The sequence below is a fragment of the Zootermopsis nevadensis genome, unplaced genomic scaffold, assembly GCF_977971745.1.
Source record: "Zootermopsis nevadensis isolate Lab colony 2312 unplaced genomic scaffold, Znev_1.0 Znev_ptg000002l, whole genome shotgun sequence".
Lineage (NCBI taxonomy): Eukaryota > Metazoa > Arthropoda > Insecta > Blattodea > Termopsidae > Zootermopsis > Zootermopsis nevadensis.
In genome coordinates, this window is record NW_028259134.1 from 2,196,428 (window position 1) to 2,222,443 (window position 26,016).

The 26,016-nt window shown below is 37.4% G+C and overlaps 1 protein-coding gene across 8 annotated transcripts in view; it reads right to left on the reverse strand.

The window, feature by feature from the left end:
* ct (homeobox protein, cut) overlaps nt 1–26,016 on the reverse strand; it is a 298,644-nt gene that overhangs the window by 150,336 nt on the left and 122,292 nt on the right. For 5 of the 8 annotated variants that reach the window (XM_087357925.1, XM_087357960.1, XM_087357930.1 and 2 more), the window contains one exon: nt 6,191–6,391. In XM_087357925.1, coding sequence (XP_087214051.1) covers nt 6,191–6,391 — 201 coding nt within the window. Of the gene's footprint in view, nt 1–6,190; nt 6,392–18,666; nt 18,785–26,016 lie in introns of all 8 variants that reach the window. The other 3 variants (XM_087357938.1, XM_087357946.1, XM_087357940.1) reach the window with 2 other exon arrangements.

The following is a 26,016-nucleotide window of genomic DNA, read 5'->3' on the forward strand; positions in this document are numbered from 1 at the left end:
AGTCACAGATTTGTAAAGAATGATGGTAAAACTCCTTATGTGAAAGATAAATAGATGCCTTAAGCGAGAGTACAGTCCGAGATTCCACTGTTTTAGCAACGATCATTATCAGTAAGACTGTGGCTTACACAGATGAGTACTGAGGTTCACGTATGGGCCGAATTTATCCTGAAGATAACAGACTCGGGAAGCCATGACCGATATTGGAAAGGCAGTTAAGAGAAAACATCTAACCCTCCCACATGAAACACATTTCTGCCCCGGGGTTAAAGGATCGCATTGTCTTAACAATAAAACTACCTGAAAGAACTAGAGAAATAATAGCACGTATACTTATAGAATCGTCGTGTATGTCTGTCTGTCCACCTTAACCATTCCCATGGGGCAGAGTCCTTCATTTAATAAGCTAATAGTCGTTCAAATGATGAAGAAATTAGCCTTTCTATATAACCCTAAGGTTTTATACAGTTTTAAAATATCCCTCTTAATATTTTGTTAATTCATGCGTAAATCTCTCAAATGACATTCTTCCTCCAGGTTTTCCGACTAAATCTTTGTATGCAACTCAGTTCTGCATGCTAAATTCCCTGTCCATAGAATTTTCATTCAATTTATGGCACTGATAACATCTGGTCGAAAGCTTAAATTATAAATTTCATCATTATTCAAATTTTCCGACCTCCTGTATCTGTCAACACCGATAATATTTAAGCCAATAGAAAATGCGTACGATCACCAAAAATTCTAACTGCAGAAACATGAACGCCACAATCTTTTTGAAATATTCCACATTAATTTCACGGTATGTAGCAAACGTTTTCGAAAGGTCTGTAGTTCATTCACTGAAACCAACGCTCTCTCTTTCACATCAAAACTTATTTATAGCTTATTGATTTATAATGAACGCCGTGACTGGCTGGAAATCGTAATCTGCATTCAATTTCAAAGTAAGAAGCAAAGACAAGCAGGAAAGTGTCTCTAGACCAGAAGGGACCCCGTGTTTTTGCGTTCTTCCTTACAACTGGTGATTTCTTGCTTCTGTGACGATATTTGTAGTGATCAGGAAAGAGGAAAGCGGCTTACAGTACTTATAACTGGGGACGGTGTGCACAGAAATGAGGACAAAGTCGATATATATTACACGGAGCTGTGATCCAATACAAGGAAAACATACGATATGAAAGGAAATCATAGTACGAGAAAATTCAAAACAGCGTTCCGGACAAATGAAAAATCATCACTGACGTCTTACGTCACACATGAACAACAGAGGCTTTTTCAGTTCAAAATTCAAGCTGTGGCGCCCGTGTCTTGTACTGACGTTCATATTTCTACGAACCATTTTAAAGATATCTTTCGAATAATCGTCAAGAAAATTCTTAAAAATCCCTAAACAAGAAAAGAATAGATCTCAGAGACGAAATTTCAACCCGGAACATCCCAGATACGAACCAGCCACCGCCAAGTTCCAGCCTTACTCAAAGGTCGTAATATAGAAGGCACTGGATTAAGATTTAAGAAGATTCTTACATTATTTAACAACATTGGACGTTGTTCTTGGTCGGATAAGATACTCTGAACTGTAAAGAACTTTAAAGAGTTGTCGTCGATAACTACAACGCACAAATAGAAACTGAGAAAAACCATCAGACAGGACAGAACGTATTGCAGCCGAGGTTAGAAGCAGTTACCTCTAGATTACATCATCGCTCGGTCAGAATAAATGATACTGCAGGTGAAGACTGTGGTATATTTCAGAATACGTAGTGGAATGTATCCGACAGGAATAGAGAACCGCTATCAGAGGTTACCAGTTCGAATCTTATTTTAGAGGATTCTCATGGTGGTCCTTAACTTTCTCGACGAGTACTCCTGTTGTGAGTTGTGAATTACCATAAAACAGGTAATGGCTTTTTCCTTCTGATACTTGAATTAGGTCAGTATTTCTTATGGACCTGCAGCTTACAAAATTGAAAAATGTGGTTATGCCAGTAACTAAATAAATAAATTCTTACAACTCAGAAAAATCTATCCTGGGTTTCGGTTCAAAATGCTCTGATGTAAATTAATTTTTCCCTGCGATATTAAAAAATACCCCCGTATCGAATTATCAGGCGTTTATATGTGGTACTTATGGTTGCGTTTATGTGAAACGTCCTGTAATTGTAATCTTAAAATGAGAGAACGTTTTTTATAACAACGAAACCCTACGATGAATGTGAAAACAATTTTTTTTTCAAACAGTTCTATACGTAACATTGGTGGATGCCTTTTCTAACATGGTATTTCGCTGCCTCAAGACAACAGGTGGAATTGAAGCCAGTGTAAAAAGTAATTTTCAGACGTACACCTGTTCTTCAAATAGACAACAGAACTCCTCTTCGGCAAAGAAACTGAGGGGAAAAGACAAGCAGACATAGGAAAAAGTCTCATGAGGGGAGTCTTAATTATTACAACATTAGAAGCATATATCTGGAGACAGGGAAGATAAAAGATGGCATTAACTACATACGCGATCGACAGGATCAATGGATTGTATTCAGTCGGCAAAGATATTCAACACGTTTATGGAAACAAAAAGGTTCTGTCGTAACCGCGTTCACATAACTGAGCACTAAAATTTATTTTGGGGCCAACTAATTTCAGTGCACATATTCATACGCTTTTAGGAATCCTGTCTTAATTTGGGTCTCTCCAAATGCCCCCCCCCCCCTCCGGCCTTGTACAATAGCGTAATTTTTTTCCCCTGGTGAGTGTTTATTTTCCGAAATTGGTTTTCCTTTTTTGTTTGAATTATTTTAAATTTTCCTTTAGATACATAATATTTCGTTTGTGTTTTTCTCGTTTGATCTCGTGATACTCAAACTACTGAACGTGAACATTACTTTAAAAGTCCCTTCATGTTATTGGTCATATTCCAGAGTCATTGACTGCTACACGGATAACCATCGTTTTATAACATTTTATTGGAGGGGTCTTTTCATTTATTCTTTAATATTTTCCGTATAACTTATTTCTATAAAATAAATCAAATCATATTTCTCAACCTCATCTTTCATCGATTACCCCTTTCTTAAGTGTAATCGTCTCTTCATCGTCATCTTCAACTTTTGTGTACAATTCTCGTTACTAACACGCGTGTTATGTGTACAGCCCATCTCAGAACCGTAGATATACTCGCCGTGATAATATTTTGGGGTGAACAGTACAAAATTGCCACGCTCCTACTTGTGTAAAAAAACAAATTCCCTTATTTATTCCTGTCTCTTAGGACCACGCAATTTCTCTGACGAGACGAAAACCAAAGACGTACGCTATTATTCTGATCGAAATTTACCTGCAGCTCGCAAAGTCACTTCTGAATAGGCGTTCAATAATCCAGGTGCAGTGATTCCAAGCATTTCGTAATCTTTACTTTTGGGTGAGAGATTTTTTTTTTTATTTCCCGAGAATCGCGTGCGTCTTTGAGCTCGGACGTCTCCAGGGATGGCGGAAGTCGCGTCGCGTGTTCCGCGACCACAGTATTACCCACAATCCTCTACTAACGCGACACTCAGTACTACAACGGCACAAAGTACATGTGTTCTCTTGTCGTAATTCACACGCGTGTTGTGTCAGTAACTGAATTTCACTTGCAGAGAAGTCGTTCCCGACCTCTTCTGATTCACTGACCGGTAAAACAGGAGTTTATTATTCCACAGGACGGTATCCTACGTGTCTCACGCTGAACAATAGCCTATAAAGAACAGCGTACACGTCTAATTGCTGTTAATAGAATGTTTAAAATGCTTGTTTACTGTATACGGTACAAATTAACATCCTGATGTGACGTCATAACCATATACTAAACATTCACAATTAAACCATCATCGCCTATGCAAAAATCTGTCATCAGAAATCTCTCACACTAAATGATATTCTACCCTGACGATGGAAACAGCATGGTTCTCCGAAACTCTTGCATCTACCGACGAGTCTGCATGGTCTTGTAATGGTCTGGTTTCCAGTGAAGGAAGTTCTAATGCGTGATCAACAGGAATGTTCAATATCTCAGAATTAATTCTGATATCAAGTGTTGATCCGTAGACCTAGTACGAGGTAACAGGACGGGTTCAGACACGTCCTGGCTCCCCTGTATAGTGGGTACAAAGTTGACAGCAACTCTCGAATTACTAATGTCGTGATCACGAATTGGTGGGGCTTTAACATCACGGTCCCCATACGCCTTCGAAGTATGTTGCATGGACTCACAGATTGATTTGGTTGGTCAGATGGCCGATTCGCTGATTAATTTGTTGGCTACTTCATTAATTAGTGACATATTACAGAACGTCTTTCTGGGTTTCCGTCTGTTACAACACGTGACGTCATAAATATGGAAAAAATTAAATAAATGTGTGAGATAAATCTAAATATTCCGTGACCAACTCTCAGACTGGAAATCCAACTCCAATATTCGATTCAAGGGCCAACAGGATACAATATGAAGGAAGGCCCCACACAGTCAATAAAGGAATACCGAGCATTAATAAATTACAGATACCGGTAACATGAGTCTCATTTAGAGCAAATTCTTTCTATGTTTATACACAATATTTACGGTATGTAGGACATAAATGCTATTTAGGAAAAGTTTCAACTACTTTCAAATGACACAGAAACGGCAGGGAGATCATTTTATTTTCGTATACATCGTTAAACACTAAGTTATTCAGAGCAGAAGCGAGAATATAATTGTAGCATAAAACGCGTTATACGAATTTCCAAACTAAAACTGAACGTATAAAAAAGAGAACCGGTTCATTTTTGTCAAAAACTCAGCAAAATCTACTTCATGAGAAAAATATCTTCGCCACTCGACGAATTTGAATGCAGTTACGGAGCTATGCCTAGCGTGGAAAAGGATTTTATGAAAATTATTATTTAAAAGCATTGGCCATCTACGGGCTATGAATGTAACGATAAACATGTCGGTGGTTCAAATAAAACAACTAATAAAATATAATATATGGAAGAACAAATTATATATATATATATATATATCCTACATTTATAGCTTATATTTTAAACGTTGATTTTTAATATTCAAAAGCATTCACCTATGAAACTCAAAAATAAGCAAGCTATACTATAACTCAAATAATTAAGAAACTCGGACACAGTAGCAGATTCGTGATGGAATGCAGGTATTCCCTTTGTGTCACTAATGCACTGAGAAGCTGAATTCCTGACGAGAGTAAAGTAACATATGCAATATAAGTTGAAAAGCGGCATAATGATTCGCGGCGAGGTGTAACACGCGTGGACAAAGGAACATGTACTCTGACCCCGAGAGATTAGGAGACGTCATTATTACAAGGCAGGGCCAAACGGTATAAACAAACAGAGCGGCTCCTAAGATGGGGAGGTACAACTGAGTCTCGGCGAGCTTCCAGATGCGAAACCATCCGTAGTTATGCAAAACTCCACCAGATGTCGTGAACTGAATATTACATACGGATGTTGTACAAAAAGGACGTATTAAGAGACCTTGTAGAGTTAATTATTTGAAATAACTAGACCGAGGTAAAATGATTTTATATGAAAATAATTAGAGAAGAATTATCCTGCAGTTGACGGGAAAACATTTGTCTGATGAAAAGGAATTAGCCAGAAGATAACGGAATTTGCATAATGAGGCTTCATAATTTGTAGGCATACTCTACAAAATATTATATGGTTATTAGATGCGTAGAATACTCAGTAACCATAACCTAACCAAACCTAACTAAACCAAACCTAACCTAACCTAACTAAACCAAACCAAACCTAACATAACATAACCTAACATAACCATAACCTAACCTAACTAAACCAAACCTAACATAACCTAAACTAACATAACATAATCTAACCATAACCTAACCTAACCTAACTAAACCAAACCTAACATAACCTAAACTAACATAACATAATCTAACCATAACCAAACCTAACTAAACCAAACCTAACCTAACCTAACTAAACCAAACCTAACATAACCTAACCTAACCTAACATAACCTAACATAACCATAACCTAACCTAACCTAACTAAACCAAACCTAACATAACCTAAACTAACATAACCTAACCTAACTAAACCAAACCTAACTAAACCAAACATAACATAACCTAACCTAACTTTTACGGAGGTGGTTTTTTACACTCACCTCTTTTTCTTTTGCGGCCAGCTCAACTTCCAAGCTGGAGCGAGAGATGATGTCCATTGTGTTTTGCTCCATATCAACCCCGCCGCCCCCGGGGGGCTTATTGCCTCCCCCACCTTTGCCTTCAACCAACTGCAGGTTCTGGTTTGCCGTTGCCAACTGCTCCTTCAACGCGCTGACTTCCTTCTCTGCCAATGTCGCGCGCTGCAACAAACAAAACCAATTGTAACAAAGCAAAACAACAACAAAAAAAGGAAGAATATATTAATAAAACATTTGAAAATGCGAGACAGCACACAAAAATTATATAAACATAAATGAGGGAAAATTTGAAGCAGTATTACAAACAGAAGGTGAACTTCTTGTGTCGAAGAAACAATCGGTCAATCATTTGAGTTCAGTTCTCCTCACGGGGGACTTTGATCGTCCAGCACTCGGTTTTTGCGGAGCTCACAGCCTAACATAACTATCTCAAAAGCGTTATTTTCTGACTTTGGTCTTGTGACTGAAAACCTACCCTTCTCTAATCTCATTTATAACTGTACTGTCTCAATTACATCCAGCGTCAACCATGCTAACCTATTTTTCACAATTTTTCTTACTTTGTCCTATGTATACGTCCCTGACCCTCCCAAATTTCTTATCCCAACATCTTTTTCGCTTCGATTCGATGCACCATATTTACCAATTGGTCAAATGATTTACCGCAACATCGCCGGCATATTTGTCCAAGAATCACTCTACGAAAGGAAAGGCGTTTCTAGAATTCCAAGCCGGGCATAATGAAATATTTTAGAAAAAATAAATTGTAAGACAGGTAAATTCTTAAATAAATCACTTCAAAGAGTTCACTTACGGGCGACAAAGATGGAAACCATAAGACGAGTGCAACCAGGAAAGCTTGGTTGAATATCTTATTCGAAAATCTAAATAATGGTCAAACCTAACCTAACCTAACAGCGATCTCATTTATTACCACATACCAACATACATTTTCCATGACTCAGATTCGATTTTTACTTAGCGAAATTAAAAACAATGACCGTACAGATACACTGCTTAATTATAGGGAAGCTTGACTGAACTGTATGTTATGAAGTCAAACGGTTCGTTGCTATCTTCTTGAGTGGCGAGAGACTGCTGGTTTCTGAGGAAGAACACGGCTCCATGGAAGAAGGAAGTAATGGCTCGTTGATAATCACGTGATTAATTAACTACGTAACTCCGAGGTAGCGAAGCCCGACAATTAGACACGATCTTGAGCCAGTTCTATCAACGTATAATCCTCATTACCCATGCCCTAACATCCAACTTAATGTTATCTTCCCATCTTCTTCTTAGTCTTCCAACTGACCATTTTCCACTACGTTTTCATATCAAAATTCTGTGTGTACTCTTTATTTCCTGATTTACATAAGGTCATGGGCTCCTTGACATTAAAAGGTGATTTTTATGGTTGTTTAACAGCAAATTCATCGCTATGTATTATAGTAGTTGAAATTTCTCACGTATTTAAATTGGGACAAGCCTTGTTAGTTCAAACTTCCTATTTATTATTTTAATTTTGGTGGCAACACAGTCTATTTCCTTGACTACACGAAATTTGTTTTAGTTGAGAAACGGATTTCAATCATAAAGCCAGTTTCGAATCCAACTGTACACGGCGCAATCCCTTGCTTTCAATTTGCATCGCTTTCGAGGAGGTGTCACACGATCTAACACAAACAATGTTCATTCAAATACATGATGCAACTATCGAGAAAATACTAACTGGGTATCTGGATTTCCAAGTATTAGTACATACGCCAACGAACGTACATAAATAGGCTTCCTACAGACTTCATTAACTCAATACATGGAGAATTTGCAAAGCTATCGCAGCAAGGCGTAAGCAAAATAAATGTTTGGTGCATGAGTATAAAGGGGTTGAATACTAGAAAGGGTTGGAGAGAAGGCGATGTGATGGCGGTACGGTACAGGGAATGTTGATGCTAGAGTAAGGGAATTAGACAGGAGAAGAACAGAGATGAAGGAGGGGACCGAATATCTGTAGCTCGGTACTGATGCTCTGTGCTAGCGGTAACTGTTAGCTCTAGCCAGACAGAGAATTTGTGAAATTGAAGCGTTTGGACGCCTGAGATAATATGGCTCGACGCAATAATCCCTTCTACCCATTTGCTTAGCTTCAGCCAATAGGATGTGAGTGAGACAGTGAATGTGTGTGTGTGTTGATGATGATGATTCTAGTCGCAAGGCTTGCTGGATAGTGACTGTATCTCCCTCTGACACGTAGACTGTGTGTGTGTGTGTGTGTGTGGAGAGAGATGGAGGTGGTCTGGAATTAGAGAGAGAGAGACACTTTGAGCAGGGGTGGGGTAAGAGATGTCCTCACCAATATTCTGTTGGTACAGATATTTGGTGGCAATGCCAGTTATTATACTCTGCTCATCCCATACACGTTATCACTTCATTACACTTAAGCCGTCATTGCTGAGCTTGGTAGCCGATAGTTCGGTGGCAGGGTCACTCGTACGTTGTCTTGATCTTCTGGAGCGTTCAAAGAAAACGCCATGAAGACGCATTCTTAATCTTGGTACTACATGGAAGTGACTGATCACCTTAAAGCTCCGTCTGCTTTACTCCAGGGAAATTTAAGGTGCAAAAATTATAAGAGGAACCTGACCTGGCGAACAACCAAGTCCGTGTCGATTCTCAGAAACATCTATGTCAATTTCAGTGTCTCGTACAGGATTTTCTAACAATTTCTCTGACTTTATCATGATTTTCACAATGTGATGAGTATTTTAATGTATTTGTTCTTGATTTTTTAACGATATTTTCCATAATTCAGATTGAAAAGCGTAGAATTATAGAATTATTAACGAAGTGGTTGTGGCCTAATTCAAGATGTTCCAAAAATTTGCTTATCCAGATTGAAAAAAAAAAATTACGAGGAATTTAAGAGAACAGCTGGTCTCCGGGAACGAGTTTAGTCGGACACACGTGTTGTAATGTTTGTTCTAATGACAATATTACGTGTAGGTGGTGTCTTACACCATCACGAGACCACATCGTGGAATTGTTGCAAAAAAAAAAAAAAGTAGTATTTCCTCGACTTTAAGACGCATTTTTTCACATTTTAATATTTCTGAAATTGGGGTGCGACTTAATTTTTATGGCGTCTGAGAATCGATACAGAGTAATTTATTTTCTGAAAACCTATTACTAAATCGATTGCATTTTAAAATAGACGTAATACGGTACGTGTCGAAATATTCAGTTCTGTTTAAATCCTGACAGAAATGACTAACATGCATACAAACCTAGACACATATCAAGGGTAACTGGTTAAACATTTATCTTAGCGAAAATACGTTTAAAACAAGATTTTTATAAGATCATTTAGCCTAAATGCATTTTAGTTGTTATTGCATCGTAAGACAAATCGATACGACATTTTGGAACAGTCTGTAGGAGTGCATTGTCCTGTATAAATTGCCCTCAAACAAACAACGATGACTTCATGCAGAAAACGGTTACAAATTCGAAATCATTTCTATAATACCCTGAAACTCAGAAAAGAATTGTCACTCTGAAAGCCCAGCAACCACCATTGTTAAATACAATTCCGTTACCCACAAATTATATGGACTGATGAATTTGAAAATCAGGCTACCAACTAATAGGACATTTTAATTGGTGCAATTTTACGTAAAATCAAACAAATACCAACGTTACTGAATGACTTTGTAGTCTGACTACGCACCGCATTCAAGTATTGTTGAGAGTGACGTCACAATAGACAGCTCAATCATTTACGCAACATTCATTCAAGGGGGGGTCATTAAACTTCCATACAAAATCATTTTTAAATTTAATGCTAAGTCAGTGGTAACTTAATTTTGGTTACACAATGGATGTAACAGGCTCATAACATACATGTAAGTTTCTTTTATTTGTCATGATTGTGTTTGTAACAAACAGCAGAAAGTATACATGTAGCTTTGGATAACAATGGTAACAATCGAATCCTCAGAATATTATTAGCAATGCATTCAACTATTTCCGACAATACGTAATGCACATGATCATAATGCCATCGGCTACATGAATCAGTTCGCTTGGATAGCTTTTACATTGTAACTGCTTCGCGTTGCTACTCAAAGGTAATACATTTTCGGGTTAACGAATGGCTTTCGGAACTAAGCATACAGCTTGTAGTACTTTGTTGCAATCCAAATAATTCCTCATCAATACGACGAAATTATTGGCACTGTCACGTGATTTATTAACCTTCAGAGTGTACTGTAGACATTCTGACGTGGTATGCAACTCAGAGACGCCTTCCGCTTTGTTGTATAATCCTCTTTCCACACGCAAGGAAACACGGTTTTACTCAGGCAGTTGGACACTGTTCTCGTTGCGAAACTGAAATTAATAGTGCGCGAAATAGCAATGAAACAAGCACATCATTATACCCTGGTTCAAAGTTCATCTTCATCTCTGAAACAGCTCTTGGTAGATACGGTCGTGTGTTCGTCTCGTCTACCAATAACAGTTAAATCAGTAGACGAATTTTCACGAAATTTGGTATGAACGTCAGGCTATTAGAGACCCCCCCCCTAGTCTTCTTCCTAACACAAATACAAACGAAGTCTCTGCTCGGAGACAGATGTCCCTTCTTCAGCTGTTTCTCAGTGTCTGGTACAACAGATGGGGCAGCATCCTAATTTAGTCCGCGGGCGATTCGTAGCAAAATTATTGTCGACTGAACATTTACAAAGATCTTACCATACCAGGCGACATAACATATATAGTTGAGAAAATGTCATTAAATAATAGAAAAAGAATGGATACTGAAAATTAAAATTAAAATTAAACTAAACTTTTGCCAGTTGTTTAACAGATGAAACTATAGCAACAGCGATGCTGGATAATGACTAAAAAAGTGACACAGAGTTACCAGAATCAGTTATGTGACTGTCAGATGTTCTGTCAAGAAAATAACATCTGTAACATTTCATTTTAAACCTTTGAACCTCGTCTAAATAATATTTTAGAATTCAGTCCGTACCGCAAAGAAAACACTTCACCATTACGAAGATCAGATGGCAAACGATGTTTAAACAAATAATCTCCGTCTGCAATGAGAATCATACGAAAACCCATAAATACAAAATGAGTTCCTGATTTCTGACATAGAGTTACGACAAGGCCCCAAAAGAGTTAATTCACTCGTCTTGAACCTGGGACTGGCTTACAGCTGACTGCAAGACTTTGATGAGCTCATACAAAACCTAAAAGTCCCATTTCGTTGAAAAGTACAAACCACATATTTATTTCCCCCCCCTTCTATGTCTTAATTTGAGGTTTTTGGGGTGGAGGATAGCTGGTATATGCGTGACGACGTAATTTACAACGTTCCTTCATCTAAAACGAGGATGAAGTCATATGATTGACAATATTTTCGGGGGTGGGGAGGGGGGGGGGTAGTCCAGAAACAGCCATTTTACAGAAATACGACCGCAGTTTGATTTGTGACGACATGGCCGTTTCGCAGCAAGATGCCTGGTACTTGTTAAAGGTGATATTTGCAATAAAACGTATCACAAAACTTGACGTGTTTTATATACACTAGTGATGGTATGGAATATTAAAGAGTTATGTGTTTCTTCTACATTTCTTTTGTGAGCATGCATTTCTCACTTCATCTCGTGATGTCTTCGTCTTCTTAGGTGATCTCGTGGAATGTCAGTGTCGGATTTAGGTTCTGAAAAGTTCACAGCAGAACAACTTTCGTATACCAATATCAAACAAGTTGAATAGATTGTACTGTTAGTACAGAGGACTCAGGACCACTACACTGACCAGTCTATTTTCCCTTTCGTATTTTCCCAACTCCAAATTCTGCGTCCAGGAATGATAATTCATACTTTATAAAGGTTCATTTTCGTGTCTCGGCCACTACTGATAAAATAACACCGATTCATTTCGTATGAAAAAATGTTACCTAAGATGTCCGTTAAATTATTCCCTGATTGTTTCGTCTTTAATACGATAAATCCTCTTATAGCCCGCGGAATCTCACTGCTCAAATACATATCGTCTAGGTGAAACTTCAAGTTCTGACGGCGACGTGTACAGAGTTGACTGTCTTCTGGAGTGTTACGCCGTATACTCTGGTAGATACTGACAGAAGTTTGAGAGAAACATACTGCCTCCATCATCAGATCGTCCTGATGATGGAGGTCAATATCTATCAGACTAGTCAATACTAGACAATGCTTACCACATTCTATAACTATACATTTCGTAAAGGGTTATTATCATAACAGAGACAAATTCTATACACGTGACATTTGCAAGAGATTGAGACGTTCTCTTGTGATTTTTCAGGTCATATTTTGAAGATATCTTCTGCTTAGCAATCCTTTAAAGTCCACGAAGTTTAAGTCTGTTACGAAAGTCCCGAATTTTAGGTAAGGCACGTTAAATCCACCACTGACTACCGCGAGATGTGTAGGCTACATGTGAATATATATGGTTTATATATGTTACTACCATATACACTTTGAAGTCCTGCTTTCTGGCTTCTGCGAGCAATGTAGTCTAACACCGCCAGTGTGTGAGTGAGAGGGGGGGCCAAGGAGAAAACCACAAGCCATTAAAAACGGATGGAAAACAACCGGAAGTATTTGTCGTAAATCATCGTTTAGATGGCACCACAGGCATTCACATCCTTCAAAATGGCTGGCCGACACATCATTTCGCGTTTTTTCCCCTTCCTTCCCTTTTTTATTCTTACTCACACTCCCTGTTCCTCCATATCTTCTGCTGTATATATTTTTATGACGAAAGCGAATAGTCAAATTCATTACATTAGTGCCAAAGAAAAGATCTACTTATAGATTCCTTTCACTGTCATAAATTCAAAAAAAGTTCTAACCCTTCCGACTATCACAGAAAGCAACATGAAAAGAACGTGGGTCCCGTTTTGCAAGCGTACCAACACTAAAAAATATAAATTACACAAAAATGGGCCATCACTGACAAACGTATGGCAGGACAGATGTTGCTTCTTTGTTACACGTCCTGGGTATCGAAACTGGGACGACGCTCCACGTTAAAATGGACGTTCTTGCCCACCAGACACACTGGCTCCTGCACCTATGCGTGGAGCTGAGTCTCTCCTGAGAATACGACAGTCGCGCAGCTGTTCAAGGAACACTCCGTCCGGATGTTCGTCACTTTTCCCTCGGCTATATCGTGACTCACTTTAATAAGCCCACACCGTCACATCATTTTATTTTGAGGACCATTTTAATATTATCCCCCATCATATATCACGCTTGTTACATGAAATCGTCTTTAACCGTTTGGTCGCAGTAGTGTCTGAAAAAGAACAAACTACAAATGTCGAAGCTCTTGGGTAATTTCACAGTATTTCTGTTCCTCAACTTCTCTTAGGTCAAAATATACGCGGGGAAAATCATTATTAAAACAGAGCCGGGTTGAACTAGAGGGAGTTTCGAATGTGCTTAATTCTTTTAACAGCGTTCACTGTGTGTACAACATATACTTTAACGATGAACAGCTTTGCATTTTTTCAACAGATTATTTTAGGGTTTCGTATGTTTCTCGGAATAAACAGCGATTATTTCCCTAAACATCATTAATCAACTGTTAATTGTAATGGAGATGTATTGAGTTTTCTTTGGGGTAGGAAGTGAATTTTTAAATATTTAAATGACGTCCTTACTTCAAAGGGTTAAACCACTCTTAAGTATCTTAGAATGTAACCATAGCACTGGCTGAACAGTGTTCTGAAAATCTTAACGTGTTTTGGATAACGTAGTGTTTTATTTCTTACTTAACCAGTGGTTCCTAACCCGCTCGTCTTCTGAACTATAATTCCAACACCACCTTCTTTCTGTCTAAATATTTACTTTATCTTAGGATTTTACCAGTAGGTAAATTAAACCTGACTTGTACCAGGAAGGTGTCGTCACAGTAGGCCTAAAATTTCAACCCACATCCCTGCATATTTAACCAGTCGAGGCGACAAAATCTTTGTAATGAAGACCACGCGATAATATTAAAAAGTGCAATGAAATATAGCAAGAAGTTATAGGAATAACCTGACACAGACTTTTCTTAAAATGCTTCAATATAGATATTGAAGATTAATAATAAGCTACAGCCTACAATTTAATGACACACCTCCTTTTCCCGAATACATTTGATTTGACCGACATAACCTCATAATTTCACATCGTTAACATGTTTATATCTATTGGTAAAAAGAAAAAGGCTTCGTGCAGATTATATTGAATATTTTTGTATAATTTTGCACAAAATTTCATATGCGTAACTCCAATAGCTCATTAAGTTACAGCCATTAAACCAAAAGTTAACTGAAGATATTTCGCGATATTGCTATTTTACAATCAGCATAAAACACAAAATGTCAGGGTCACTCCCACTTGCACAAATTTCGCAATGTCGTCGTGTTGGCATTACTAGTATTGGGAAATCGACAAATGCGAAGATGCCTCTAGTGATACGAAGTTCGTACCAAGTTTTATAAATTTACGTCATCGGCTCGAAATTTTTATGATGGACAAACAAATATTATGCTATCATAAATCTGTTTTTTCTCAAATACATTTTTTTTTAAAAAAAAAACTGACAAACATCACAAAGTTTTATTTCAATTTCTCAACGGCTAATACGAGCTACCTCATTCCATTCTTCTACACTAATTCCTAAGCTATTATAAACGCCTTCTCAAAACGAGCCACTGCATGATGAACTCTGTTTTAGTCGATTAATACGTCAATGAAAAATTTTTGGAAATTCAATAACAATCATCACGGTGATGAGACAGGTTCAATGTTCCTCCAAATGACCAGATATAACAAAAAAAAATGACTCTGTGACTGCGTTCAACAAATTGAAAGTAATTATCTTCAACAGTGACAGATGACTACATTTATGTGAACTTTTGTTTCTGATGTTCGACTGTTTTCTTGTCTTCTCCCCCCTACGTCATAGTTGTCCGACGTAAATCTTATTCTTTAATGACGCAATAAATATAAGCATATTAACTAATTATGTTAAATACGGGAAGGAAAAATAATTTAGAATGAACGACCAAAAAATATAAGCAGACGAATGATAAATTGTTGTTAATAATAAAAAGTAACATCAAAGTGGGAAGGATGTTATTAAATTACTATAAATTTTAAATGTAATTTGTAAAAAAACAAAGAATATTTACTGATCTGTTATTAAAGTTTTTTGCTTTGATTTTGCGAATTATTTGGCGGGTGTTACGTTCTTCTGCACTGTGTTTATAACCCAGTGGTCCGCAGGGCGTTGCCGGTTCGAACACTATAACAGCGTACTTGCAGTGTACATTTAATTACAACCCCACGTAGAGGACATATGCATAGGATAAATGTCTCCACCAGCAGATAGAGCGATGTGACACACCCTGTATCATTGGGAAATAAATCTTACATCTGTCAACTTATATTATTACTTCTTACGCTCTCATGTTAAAACTTTAATTTGAATTATCAGCATCGATGATTGTGGCGTATTTTCGAATTTGCCACAATGTAAGGAATTTAATTTCAATATCGTATATAAATATGTGTATGATTGTCGGTATTAATTATATTTGTAGCCCTTTGTTTGTGATGTCCAGTTGCAAACAGACGGTAAACCGGTCCGTGGCATCTGACTGCTGATTTGTTGATCAGTGAATCAGAAAATGTTTAGAACCGCTGTCCGAGAGTCCTCTTGTCACGTCCCACACATGATAATTCCTGCGTCCTTAATTCATTTGAACACTCTAACCGAATGACTGGTGCATGGACCTTGTATATAGGCTATTAAAATAATGACGTCATATGCTACGGGTTTTTTTCTCCCTAAAACAATAATTTATTTAATGAAATGACTGACTTGCTAAAGGCGAACCATATCCCAACAGAGAACACACAAATTGACAGAGTGGCTAAATTATAGCTCGTTAAATGTTTGAGCACTGTATAATAACGTATCTTATTTCATTACCGGAACTTTAATGTATATTTCTGGGCATGATGTCACCGACCGGTGTGTGAGAAAGTTCTCTGGGATTAACATCTGTCTCTGTACTTACAGTGTATAGAAAGAACGAACTTGTAAAGAAATCGATTATTGACACGCGACTAAAAACGAATTTTAAAACACATTCGATTATTGATAGACGACAATATAATAAAATCGATTCACTCTTTTCTAGAAACAAAGGTCTATTAAATTCTGTTCTTCGAGGACGGTAAGCAACAAAATTTTGTGATTGTTTATGTGTTGTTATTAGGTTAGTAGTCGAAAAATAAGTTTACAGCTCTTTCAACAGTAAAATACACTAAAAGACTGGTTTGTAGTAAACGTTTCTGGGCCGTACTTAGAGGGATAGTTGTGGGCTTCACCAACGTACCCTGAAATTACGATATCCACTTATTTTGACGACTTACATAGAAATAATTTTCAACCGTGAAACTCCTCTGAACTGTACATTAGTTACTACGTAAACACAAAATACGATAATTCTGCTAAACTAAACATAGGAACATTTGTTGATAAAGTGGCCACAATTCATGATAATTTGTACGTAAAATATATCGCAGTCTAACTTAATTTATTTTCAAACCGTGCCTAAAAATTTAAAACTGATACACTATTCGTAGGATATCTGACCACAAAAGTATAATAAATGTTAAGAATACTGAGTTTTCGTGAAGACATCGTGCATATTTGGACTACTTCACAAATCATTCTCCCTCCATAAAAATTCCTAAACCTCTGTAGCCAATCTGATAGGTTACATACAGGCCTACTAAATCCATAAAACTCTGAAAGCAGATATACAACAGCACAGAAGAACATGTGTCAATAATAACACACATTAACTTCTGTTCCCATTTCAACCATCACCATGATACAAAATAGTCTCACAAGAGTGCAGCACAAGAGAAAAGGTGACAACCCTCCGCCATATTGAAAATGCAATAACCATCTAAACAGTATATTCGCTGACGACAATGGTAAACACATACTCTGAACAAAGTAAAGTTAATATGAAGTTTTTTTCTACGCAACTTATTAGTGACATTTTAAAAATGTCATTCAGAATTAATGACTCACAATTCCAGGAGTAACAAATCCACTATACACAGTTTTGCCGTGTTTCACAGAATGACAGGTGGTTACAAAATTTCTTCTACTGTAGAAACCAAATGCTGACTACTTTAACCGTAAAACTTCGCCACTATCTTCAGTTACTTTGCAGTTGAATAAACTAATATATTTCCATTTACAGTAAGGTGTTCCAAGCGATATTTTACTACGAAACTTTTACAACAAAGACCTTGTTCCCCCCAGTGAGACGTTTACTCCAATTCGTCTGATTTAAACACTTCAACCGGTATTAGATTTTCTTCAGGCCCACTGCCACAAATATATTTCTTATACTAGCTCATTTTGACATGAATCAGTTCTCATGTAGTGGTTTGACAATTGTTACATTCTGTAACCTACGTATGTCTCTCAAAGTTTATAAAAGAACTGAAACTGTTTGATTTTATAAAATATGTTATGAGATGATAATGTTGCGTCATATTGTGATAAACATATATTTGTTTAAATCTTGTCAGTCTGATCACAATAAAATTCCCATTAAATATTAAAATATTACTATAATTAACATTTAAATATTTAAAATATATTAAAATGATGTTCTCTATCGAAATGTTCGATTTACATTAGAACATTCACTTTTTACACGACATGTTTCAGTTCTAAAAGAACCATCTTCAGGTGTATAAAATTATATAAACTTAAATATAATTTCTTAAATGCATTTTAATATATTTTAAATATTTAAATGTTAATTATAGTAATATTTTAATATTTAATAGGAATTTTATTGTGATCAGACTGACAAGATTTAAACAAAAAAAATATGTTATCTTAAAAATTGATCCGAAGGTTTAAAAAGACATAAATAAAGATAGAAATATCCTGTAGAGACAAAGAAACGTGAAATTTCTCTAATTTAATTTAAATGATAGAAACAAAAACATTTTATTCTCAGCAAACTCCCCGAATCTGCTAAATCCCGGGAATTAACCGAATGTACAGCAAGGAGGCCTAAACGTTTATATGTGGTGAAGTTATAAGATTTATAGTAAAAAAATTTGTCACATCCTGGAGTATGTGAATAACGTCTGTAATTTTTTCTCTACAATAAAAATATCCCAAAAATCGAATAAAATTTTGCAAAATTTCCATAGATTTTTATGTTTAACATAGTCGCATTACAGAAGCCAAGTAGAGGATAGCTCTCACCGGAAGAGGTGCAGAAAACCTTTACCCTCTACGAAATATGTACATGATGAACTTGGTTTCTGCTGTGAAGGCAATACCTTCTGATAAACCTACGATATGTAACCGCTTTCCTTGTGCTGCACTGTACCGCTGTAATCGATGTGGAATCAATTGATATTTCTCGATCCTTCAATTCGTTCCAAGCGAAAACGAAAACTGAAAAGTAAAAAAGATAAATAATATTAAGTGTTTTTTTTTAAAAAAATACAACATATACGGTAAACATTGAAGATAGTTGCACCCTTAAATTTCCCCAGTTCGCTTGTCAATCAATGTACGAAACTGATTGATTGACTCTGTTATTATGTGATGAATGACTTTCAATACAACATGTTTTAAAACGAATTCCGTGTAGCTCATACCCTGAAAACACAACTTAAAAACATTCATAAGTGTACGTATAAATATGGCCGATTTATGTAGCACGTAGCCTAAAACGCGGGGTGGCAAAGAGCTGCTTCGACATCGCAGTTCCTTCTACCCCCTCCCCCCGCCAGGGAGGAAGCCCTGCTCAAAAAAGCTACTATACTAATTAGCTATCTCGAGTATGTTTGTATATTGATTAAACAAGCTTGACTCTGATTTTAAATAAGTTTTTTTTTTCGTGGGGCTTATAGATTGTGAATATGGTAGTAATTGCATCCTGAAAGACATCAAAATATCATTCAACCTTCTACTCAAGTTTGTTCCGTCCCTTCCTGTCACCATCCTTAACATCTTCCTCAAGTTCTCTTCATTTTTTTTATTTTATAAATTCCGGTGCTGAATTTAACCCAAGCAGTAATCAGTCTTATCACAGAATCGCTTGCTATCCAGTGGAATAAAATACAAGAACGATTCGTAGGCCTACGAGATTAATCTTAAGAAATATTTCGTCTTAAGATTATTTTAAGATCTGTGACTACAGTGACCGATTGAATGATAATATCGTGTCGGACATTCCACTGTGTGGTGAACAGGCGTATTTGATATAGACATAATCGACGTTTCGGAATACTCTCGATAATCCAGTCTGCAGATGAATAGTTGTCAGTACACAACGGATTTCTTGTTACAATTATTATTATTTTAAAACCAGGAGCTCTCCGTTAGTGTACTAGCCTAGTGTTGAAAAGAAGTCATATCCTGTCAGCTCTTCAAATAAAATATCTGTCAATACGACGACAACCAGTCTCCTGAAGTCGGAACCAAAGCCAAGTCAAGAAACTTCGTGTAATTTCTATAAAATGCAGTGTCCAGCGCATTACTAATATAATATCGTCTTTATTAAAGTTATTCAGTACGCTGACGTAGTGGTCTGAAGTTTTCACGGCGAATAAGTATAATTAATTCTTCTGGGACTCAACTACCTGACACAGCCGGTAGGCCGACAAGAATTCGTTACGGTCAACTGGTGTTTGGAAGTCATCCGATTCAAATTTACCGGCTATACCAAAGTGATTTCACCATTTCATTCAAAGACATAAAACTGAGAGCAGAACACACAAATCAATCGATCACAATATTAATATTAATTCATTAGCCTACTTTTTAAATTACGTCATTTTACGTCGCTGTTTTAAAACTAAATTAATAACAGTTATGTTATAGTTTGTACAAAACGTCACCAGAATATTACCAATGGCCCATTAATTATCGTATTCAAATATAAAATAAAATATAAACTTCTTGCGTTAAGCATGTCCTTTTTTTAATTTTCAAAATATTACCTCAACAAAAGCTGTATGTTTTTTTTTCCAAAGACGTATAAAGACGTATAAATATTGAGGGCCCTACATAAAATTTCATTATTGTCATTCCTACCTCAGAAGTTCGCAAGGTAGGCAAATTGATATCACTGACGATTGGAAATTAAGAAGTACAAAGCTGGAGTGGACTCTGGCGACATACAAAGGACCAACTTCACTCACATCTCAGTAGATGTTTCAGTGAGAGTCTGAAGCAGCCATTTCTCTTACAAACACGTCACAGTTTAACAGTGACTGAGGTTCGCTTCTCGTCTCGATGAACAATCCCTTATCAACACTGTACCAGCACGACGCGAATGAAGACTATTTTAAACCGGAATAATTCTGTCACGAATGGAAATCAGTGGGGTAAAATATTTATGCAACACGCAGTACATGCTCAGGACATGATTGAATGGCAGAGTCTCCTTGCAAAACCCCGTCATACGTAATTGAACCTTAACAACACTGTGATTATCCATAACAACCACATGTCATTCTGCTTCTCTGTAAGATGATTTTAGAATGATGTATCGAGTACTGAGGTTAAGATGAACAAATGAACCTGTCACTACAAGGAGCGGCTTCAAGCTTCAGCGTAACGAAGAATATCCACGAATGAGCTAATCCAGCATCCAGGGCAGCAGATAAGGGGAGGAATGGCGATCCTTATCTTAAAAAGATGAAACGTTACGAGATGTTACATGTGACCTTGGGCTCTGATGGATTCGTTGGCGTCACGTAAATAAAGAGAAATTGACATACGTCCTGGAATGTCAGAAGTCTCTGTAGAAACATATGGTGGACCTTAGAAATGCTGGTACGAGATTTTTAGATGGAAATCATCAAGGCATTAGACCACTTAACAAAACGGGAACATGAAAATATGCGACTGAAAATATTTGTAACGGTGTTAAAAACAGGTTTCTCTGAATTTTAAAATACTTCTTGGGATAAACAATGTTGGAGTGTCTGCTACACGGATCACTTGAACTTTGTGTTAGATCTCCGATTTTGTGCATTACTTTAATTCAATACCTTTGCGTTTCGTAATGCTGTCTGTCAGCGGCTTCGTGTTCCGTCTGTTAATTTCATTAATACAAAAAGTGACTCATTCAGGCAAGGGAGAAAGGAGCGTCAAACATGAAAGAGATTAAGAGGAACCCTCGATCTGTCCTGGATAAGAACTGAAACGTGGGTTTCACGATTCGGAGTCTGTAATCACAAAACACAAGTGAGAATTTCCAAGGGCACGCAGACACGGGAAAGGGTAACAAGACAGTGGAAAAGAGAAGACGACGTTGCTGGTGGTACGCAATGAAACAATAGTCAGGCGAATTGCAAACAGAAACAGAAGATAAAAGATCTCAGATTCAAAGACATTGTTCCCCTTTGTTGTTAAATAAGAGGGTTTATAGTCAAGAGATAAAAAAAATTTCAATATCGACATGTCAGAGTTCGATTAACGTTACCGAAGTTCGTATTCCGAGTTGTAAAGTAATTTGGACTTGTAAATACATCTCACTCCAGCCCCGAAGATGTAGACAGTATTTTTCTCCGAAACACTGGTGTTTTCCTGGAAGTCCATACCGGAAGACCAACATCGACATCTTCAACGACGTGAGGACCTCAGATATTTAATAAATTTTGTCTCAAATACGAGACAGTGGTGAAATTCCACACCGTTTTATAATGTGTGAGAGTAAAATTAGGCGTGAGACGCAAAAACATTTGATTCGGAAAACATAAAGCAAGAGACCACCTGGGGTACACAGGATAATATTAAAATGGATGTTAAAGAAACAAGGTACGATAATATGCATTAGAATGAATTGGTTAAAGGTCCAATGGCGGGGTCTTGTAGACAGGGTAACTAATATCCTTATTGAAATATCTTTGACTAAGCAACTATGAGGTCACAGGCAACTTTAAGGGACTCCGAGTCACTATGGGAGTAAGAGAGTGCCGGGAGCAAGGAAATGCGACTAATTCAGACGTAAACTTTTGATTTCAATAAATAAATATCGATTGAATGTGAGAGAAGCCGAGTTGAACATAAAATAGGTGTAACGCCAATTAACCCTCTGACCACGGGCAGGTTTCTCGTAACTTCAGCAACTCTGACACGCCAGTAACTGACTATTATAAAGAGTAAGGGACTTCAGAACTTATGGAAGAATAGAATTGTAATTTGCAACTGACATTAATAATTCCCAGCAATCTATTGTGAGAAGTCTCTTTCATGTCTGAAATAATCGCAGTCTGGTACGTTACTCAGACTTAATTTCCGATTACATAAGCGTCTACTCTACCTGTTTAATCCGGTCTACCCCAGGCACAAGATAATTATTCACTTGGTCAAGGAATTCCAACCCTTTACGGATCCCGACGACTCGTACAAAAGCCCTTAGCAGTTCAGCCCCGTCGACATCTTAATTTCAGTATTACCTTTCCTAGATACTTTCTTCGTCGTCATTAATAGAACGAATTAAATGATTACCGGGGATTCTTCCTGTGGGTTTAGCGTAATGCTGACGTCCACCTAGTGTCGAGGTTAACAACGCGTGGAGCTATCCTCAAATCCCCTCCACACGTCTTCATATCCCTGTGATTAATTAAGCAAATTATCAACTTCGATTCCCACCTACTGTTAGGTTTTATAAATAAGATGTTAACTTGAGTTTTAAAACGAAATTTTTTATGTGTATTTCTTGTGTCCTACCGCTATTTCCGGATACTCAGAACGCTGATTTGTCACGTTCTTCAACTTTCTCTGGACGTATTGAGAAGATCCAATTGCAGACTTACGTCCTCTGCCTCTCCAGCTGCCAGATCAATTTTCTCAAAACAAGTCGCATGATCTCTGTTAAGCAGTGCCATTAATAATCTATTTCCTCTTCTCTTTGACTGTACTAATAATAATTACGATGACAAAGGCTTTATGGTTGACAGTGGCGCAGTGTTGCGGAGAAAAGGAGAATAAAGCGAAGGATGATGGTCGGATGGGCGAAGGTGGTGTGTGGAAAAGGAGAAGAGATGAAGCATTGGTTTTGCTGCTCTCTGTTGATAATCAGTAGAACTAGAGACATAGGAAGGAAGAGGATGTTAATTTGAACTTCGTTTTCGATATCGAAAGGATTCGTTCGTTTGGAACTAGAATTGGATGGTATGAGGTTTGAAACTAGAAGAGAAAGGCGGGGGGTGGGGGGTAAAAGTGGTTTACAGATCGAAAGGGAATAGCTAGGCTATCTGAAAAGCACGAGGGGTGGAGACGTTGAGCAAAGCATCACGATGGGTGAGGGGAGTACTAATTAGTTATCAAAGGGGTTTTCCTGGTTGGTGGCGCTGTCGTCAGAGGCTTCAGGGAATCTGAGGTCCTAGTTAACGTACAGTCAGGCCCAAAACGGAATAAACACCTTGTAACGAGAAGATTCAGGTCAATGTTACTGCAGACAGACTTGGAAGACGAAATGCTACTGGTTGATAATGATAACATAGCCTGTTCACATCTTTTTATAGCTGGATGAACAACCCTTCAATGCTCATCTCTCTTCATCCAGCATCTCTGCTGATAGAAGACCCAACAGTTTCATTATTACGTAGAAAAACAATACCTTCTCATCTCCATGTCGGGAATAACAGCGGAGGGATATTTACCCCATCGTAGCTCCACCTGGCTCAATCCCCGTGGCTATTAAGGCTACACCATATTACAGTGCCGTTTGGCAATATATTTTGATTTTTAATTCCGCGGTCGACAGGTCGTCTTGCGCCCTACGCCATATTGTAGGATGTATAACCGTGCCAGTGCAAGAACGATGCATGTGTCCTTGTATTTTCATGTTTACCTGCGTTATGCAAATAGAATAAAAAGTACAGATTTGTGCAGTCAACAACGTCTTTGTTAGCAGAGTGAGAAACAGAGAAATTGAAGGAATTAATAACGAATCAAGGAAACAGAGAGAGAAATGCGTAAAAAACGAAACAAAGAATAAAGAAAAAATAAGATAAGTAGGGAGAAAGGAGTGGCGACAGAAAGGAGGAAATTAAACAAAAATATAAAAGACAGGGATAATGTAACCAACAAGACAGATAAACAGACGAAAGGAAAGGAAGAAATAGAAAAACAATTAGAGAAGAGGAAAGACTGTGAATGGAGGAATGGACAATCAAAACAATGCACGTAGCCATAAAACAGTATGATAATGAACACGACAGATTTGCTCTGAACCTATTAACAAATAACTAACACATCACTTCTAGGTCTACGCTAAAACCATGGTTAACATCTAACTACGTGTCCACAGTACAGAGTAGCCCTAAATGTACACACCGAGTTATAATCTGAATGAACTTTGCTGATACCCTATAGTGTTTAAGCCGTTTGTTTATGTCCGAAATTGTACAGTACCGAGCAGTGAATATTAATCAACGAATACTACATTCGATCATCTGGAAACCCATAAAAGGTCAGAAAAGCGTTTGGGGCCAAAGTCTGAGCGGAGAGGGACGCATTTTTAAACCTCGTCGAAAAATTTCGCAAAAACACGATCCAAAATGCGGTGTTAAACTTTGAGATAAAATTGCGAGAGGTCGAAGTTATACACATCGTAAAATAATTGGCTTGCGACGCTGATGTGAATGAGATGTTTATACCTCGTATTTCAGGTGAAATAAGGCATTAAACTTGGTTGGTGCATTCATGGACAGTTTGTATTCAAGAACGAACAAGTTTTATAATTAATAAAGGTACTTAGTAACGTGCCTGAAGTGTCTGTCATTATAAGTATGATACGTATTAAATTAATTAAATTAACATATGCTATTTCATTCTGTGCATTTATACGTATATAATTTGTGATACAAGTAACATATAAAATTGATTACTGGCGCACTGTTGTGTTCATGAATAGTTTAAGACATGTCACCTGCAAGGACTCGCTAACAACGGCAAGCATTACTTAAACGACAATATTCGCCCTCCACGTTACATGATTTCTGTCTGACATACAGCGAGAGAGAGGCAGGGACCAAGAAGGAAACGCTGGGTGTACCGATTAGAAAATACCGTATCTACACAAAACAGTATCATAATATGTGTTGTTTATTGCAATGAGTACGGAACAGATCAGATACTAAAGCCATTGTTACACGTATCATCTAGATCTTCCGCCGTAAATGGTTTCAGTATAAATACAGAGGGGGTTGCAATAATGACTTCTGGGCTGTGGGGAATTTTAAAAAACTTTACATTCTTTTCCATCCTTCTTTCTCCTTTATTGTTTGTTACTTTTCTGGTTTATACACTTTTTTTCCGTATAGAAGGGTAGGAGGTGAATCTATCCCAAAAAATCTGCCTTAATACAATGGAATCCACCCATGTTATAAACAAGTTCCTTTCTCAACCCCCCACCCCATAAGTTTTTGTAAAAAAAAAAATTGTACAGCCACGATAAAGGTTATTTAAACGCCTAACGTACATTATCTGTCTATTGTAACTGAGACAGTTCGTTCACCAAGGACAAGTGTTATTGGGACGCGTAAGTTTGCCGACATATTTTGATTTGTATTCTACGCAAAGTATTACTAGTAAGACAAAATCAAGGAAGTTCAGATTGGTAAGGCACGTAGGATGCACAGGGAGGTGGCGAGACTTTCGTA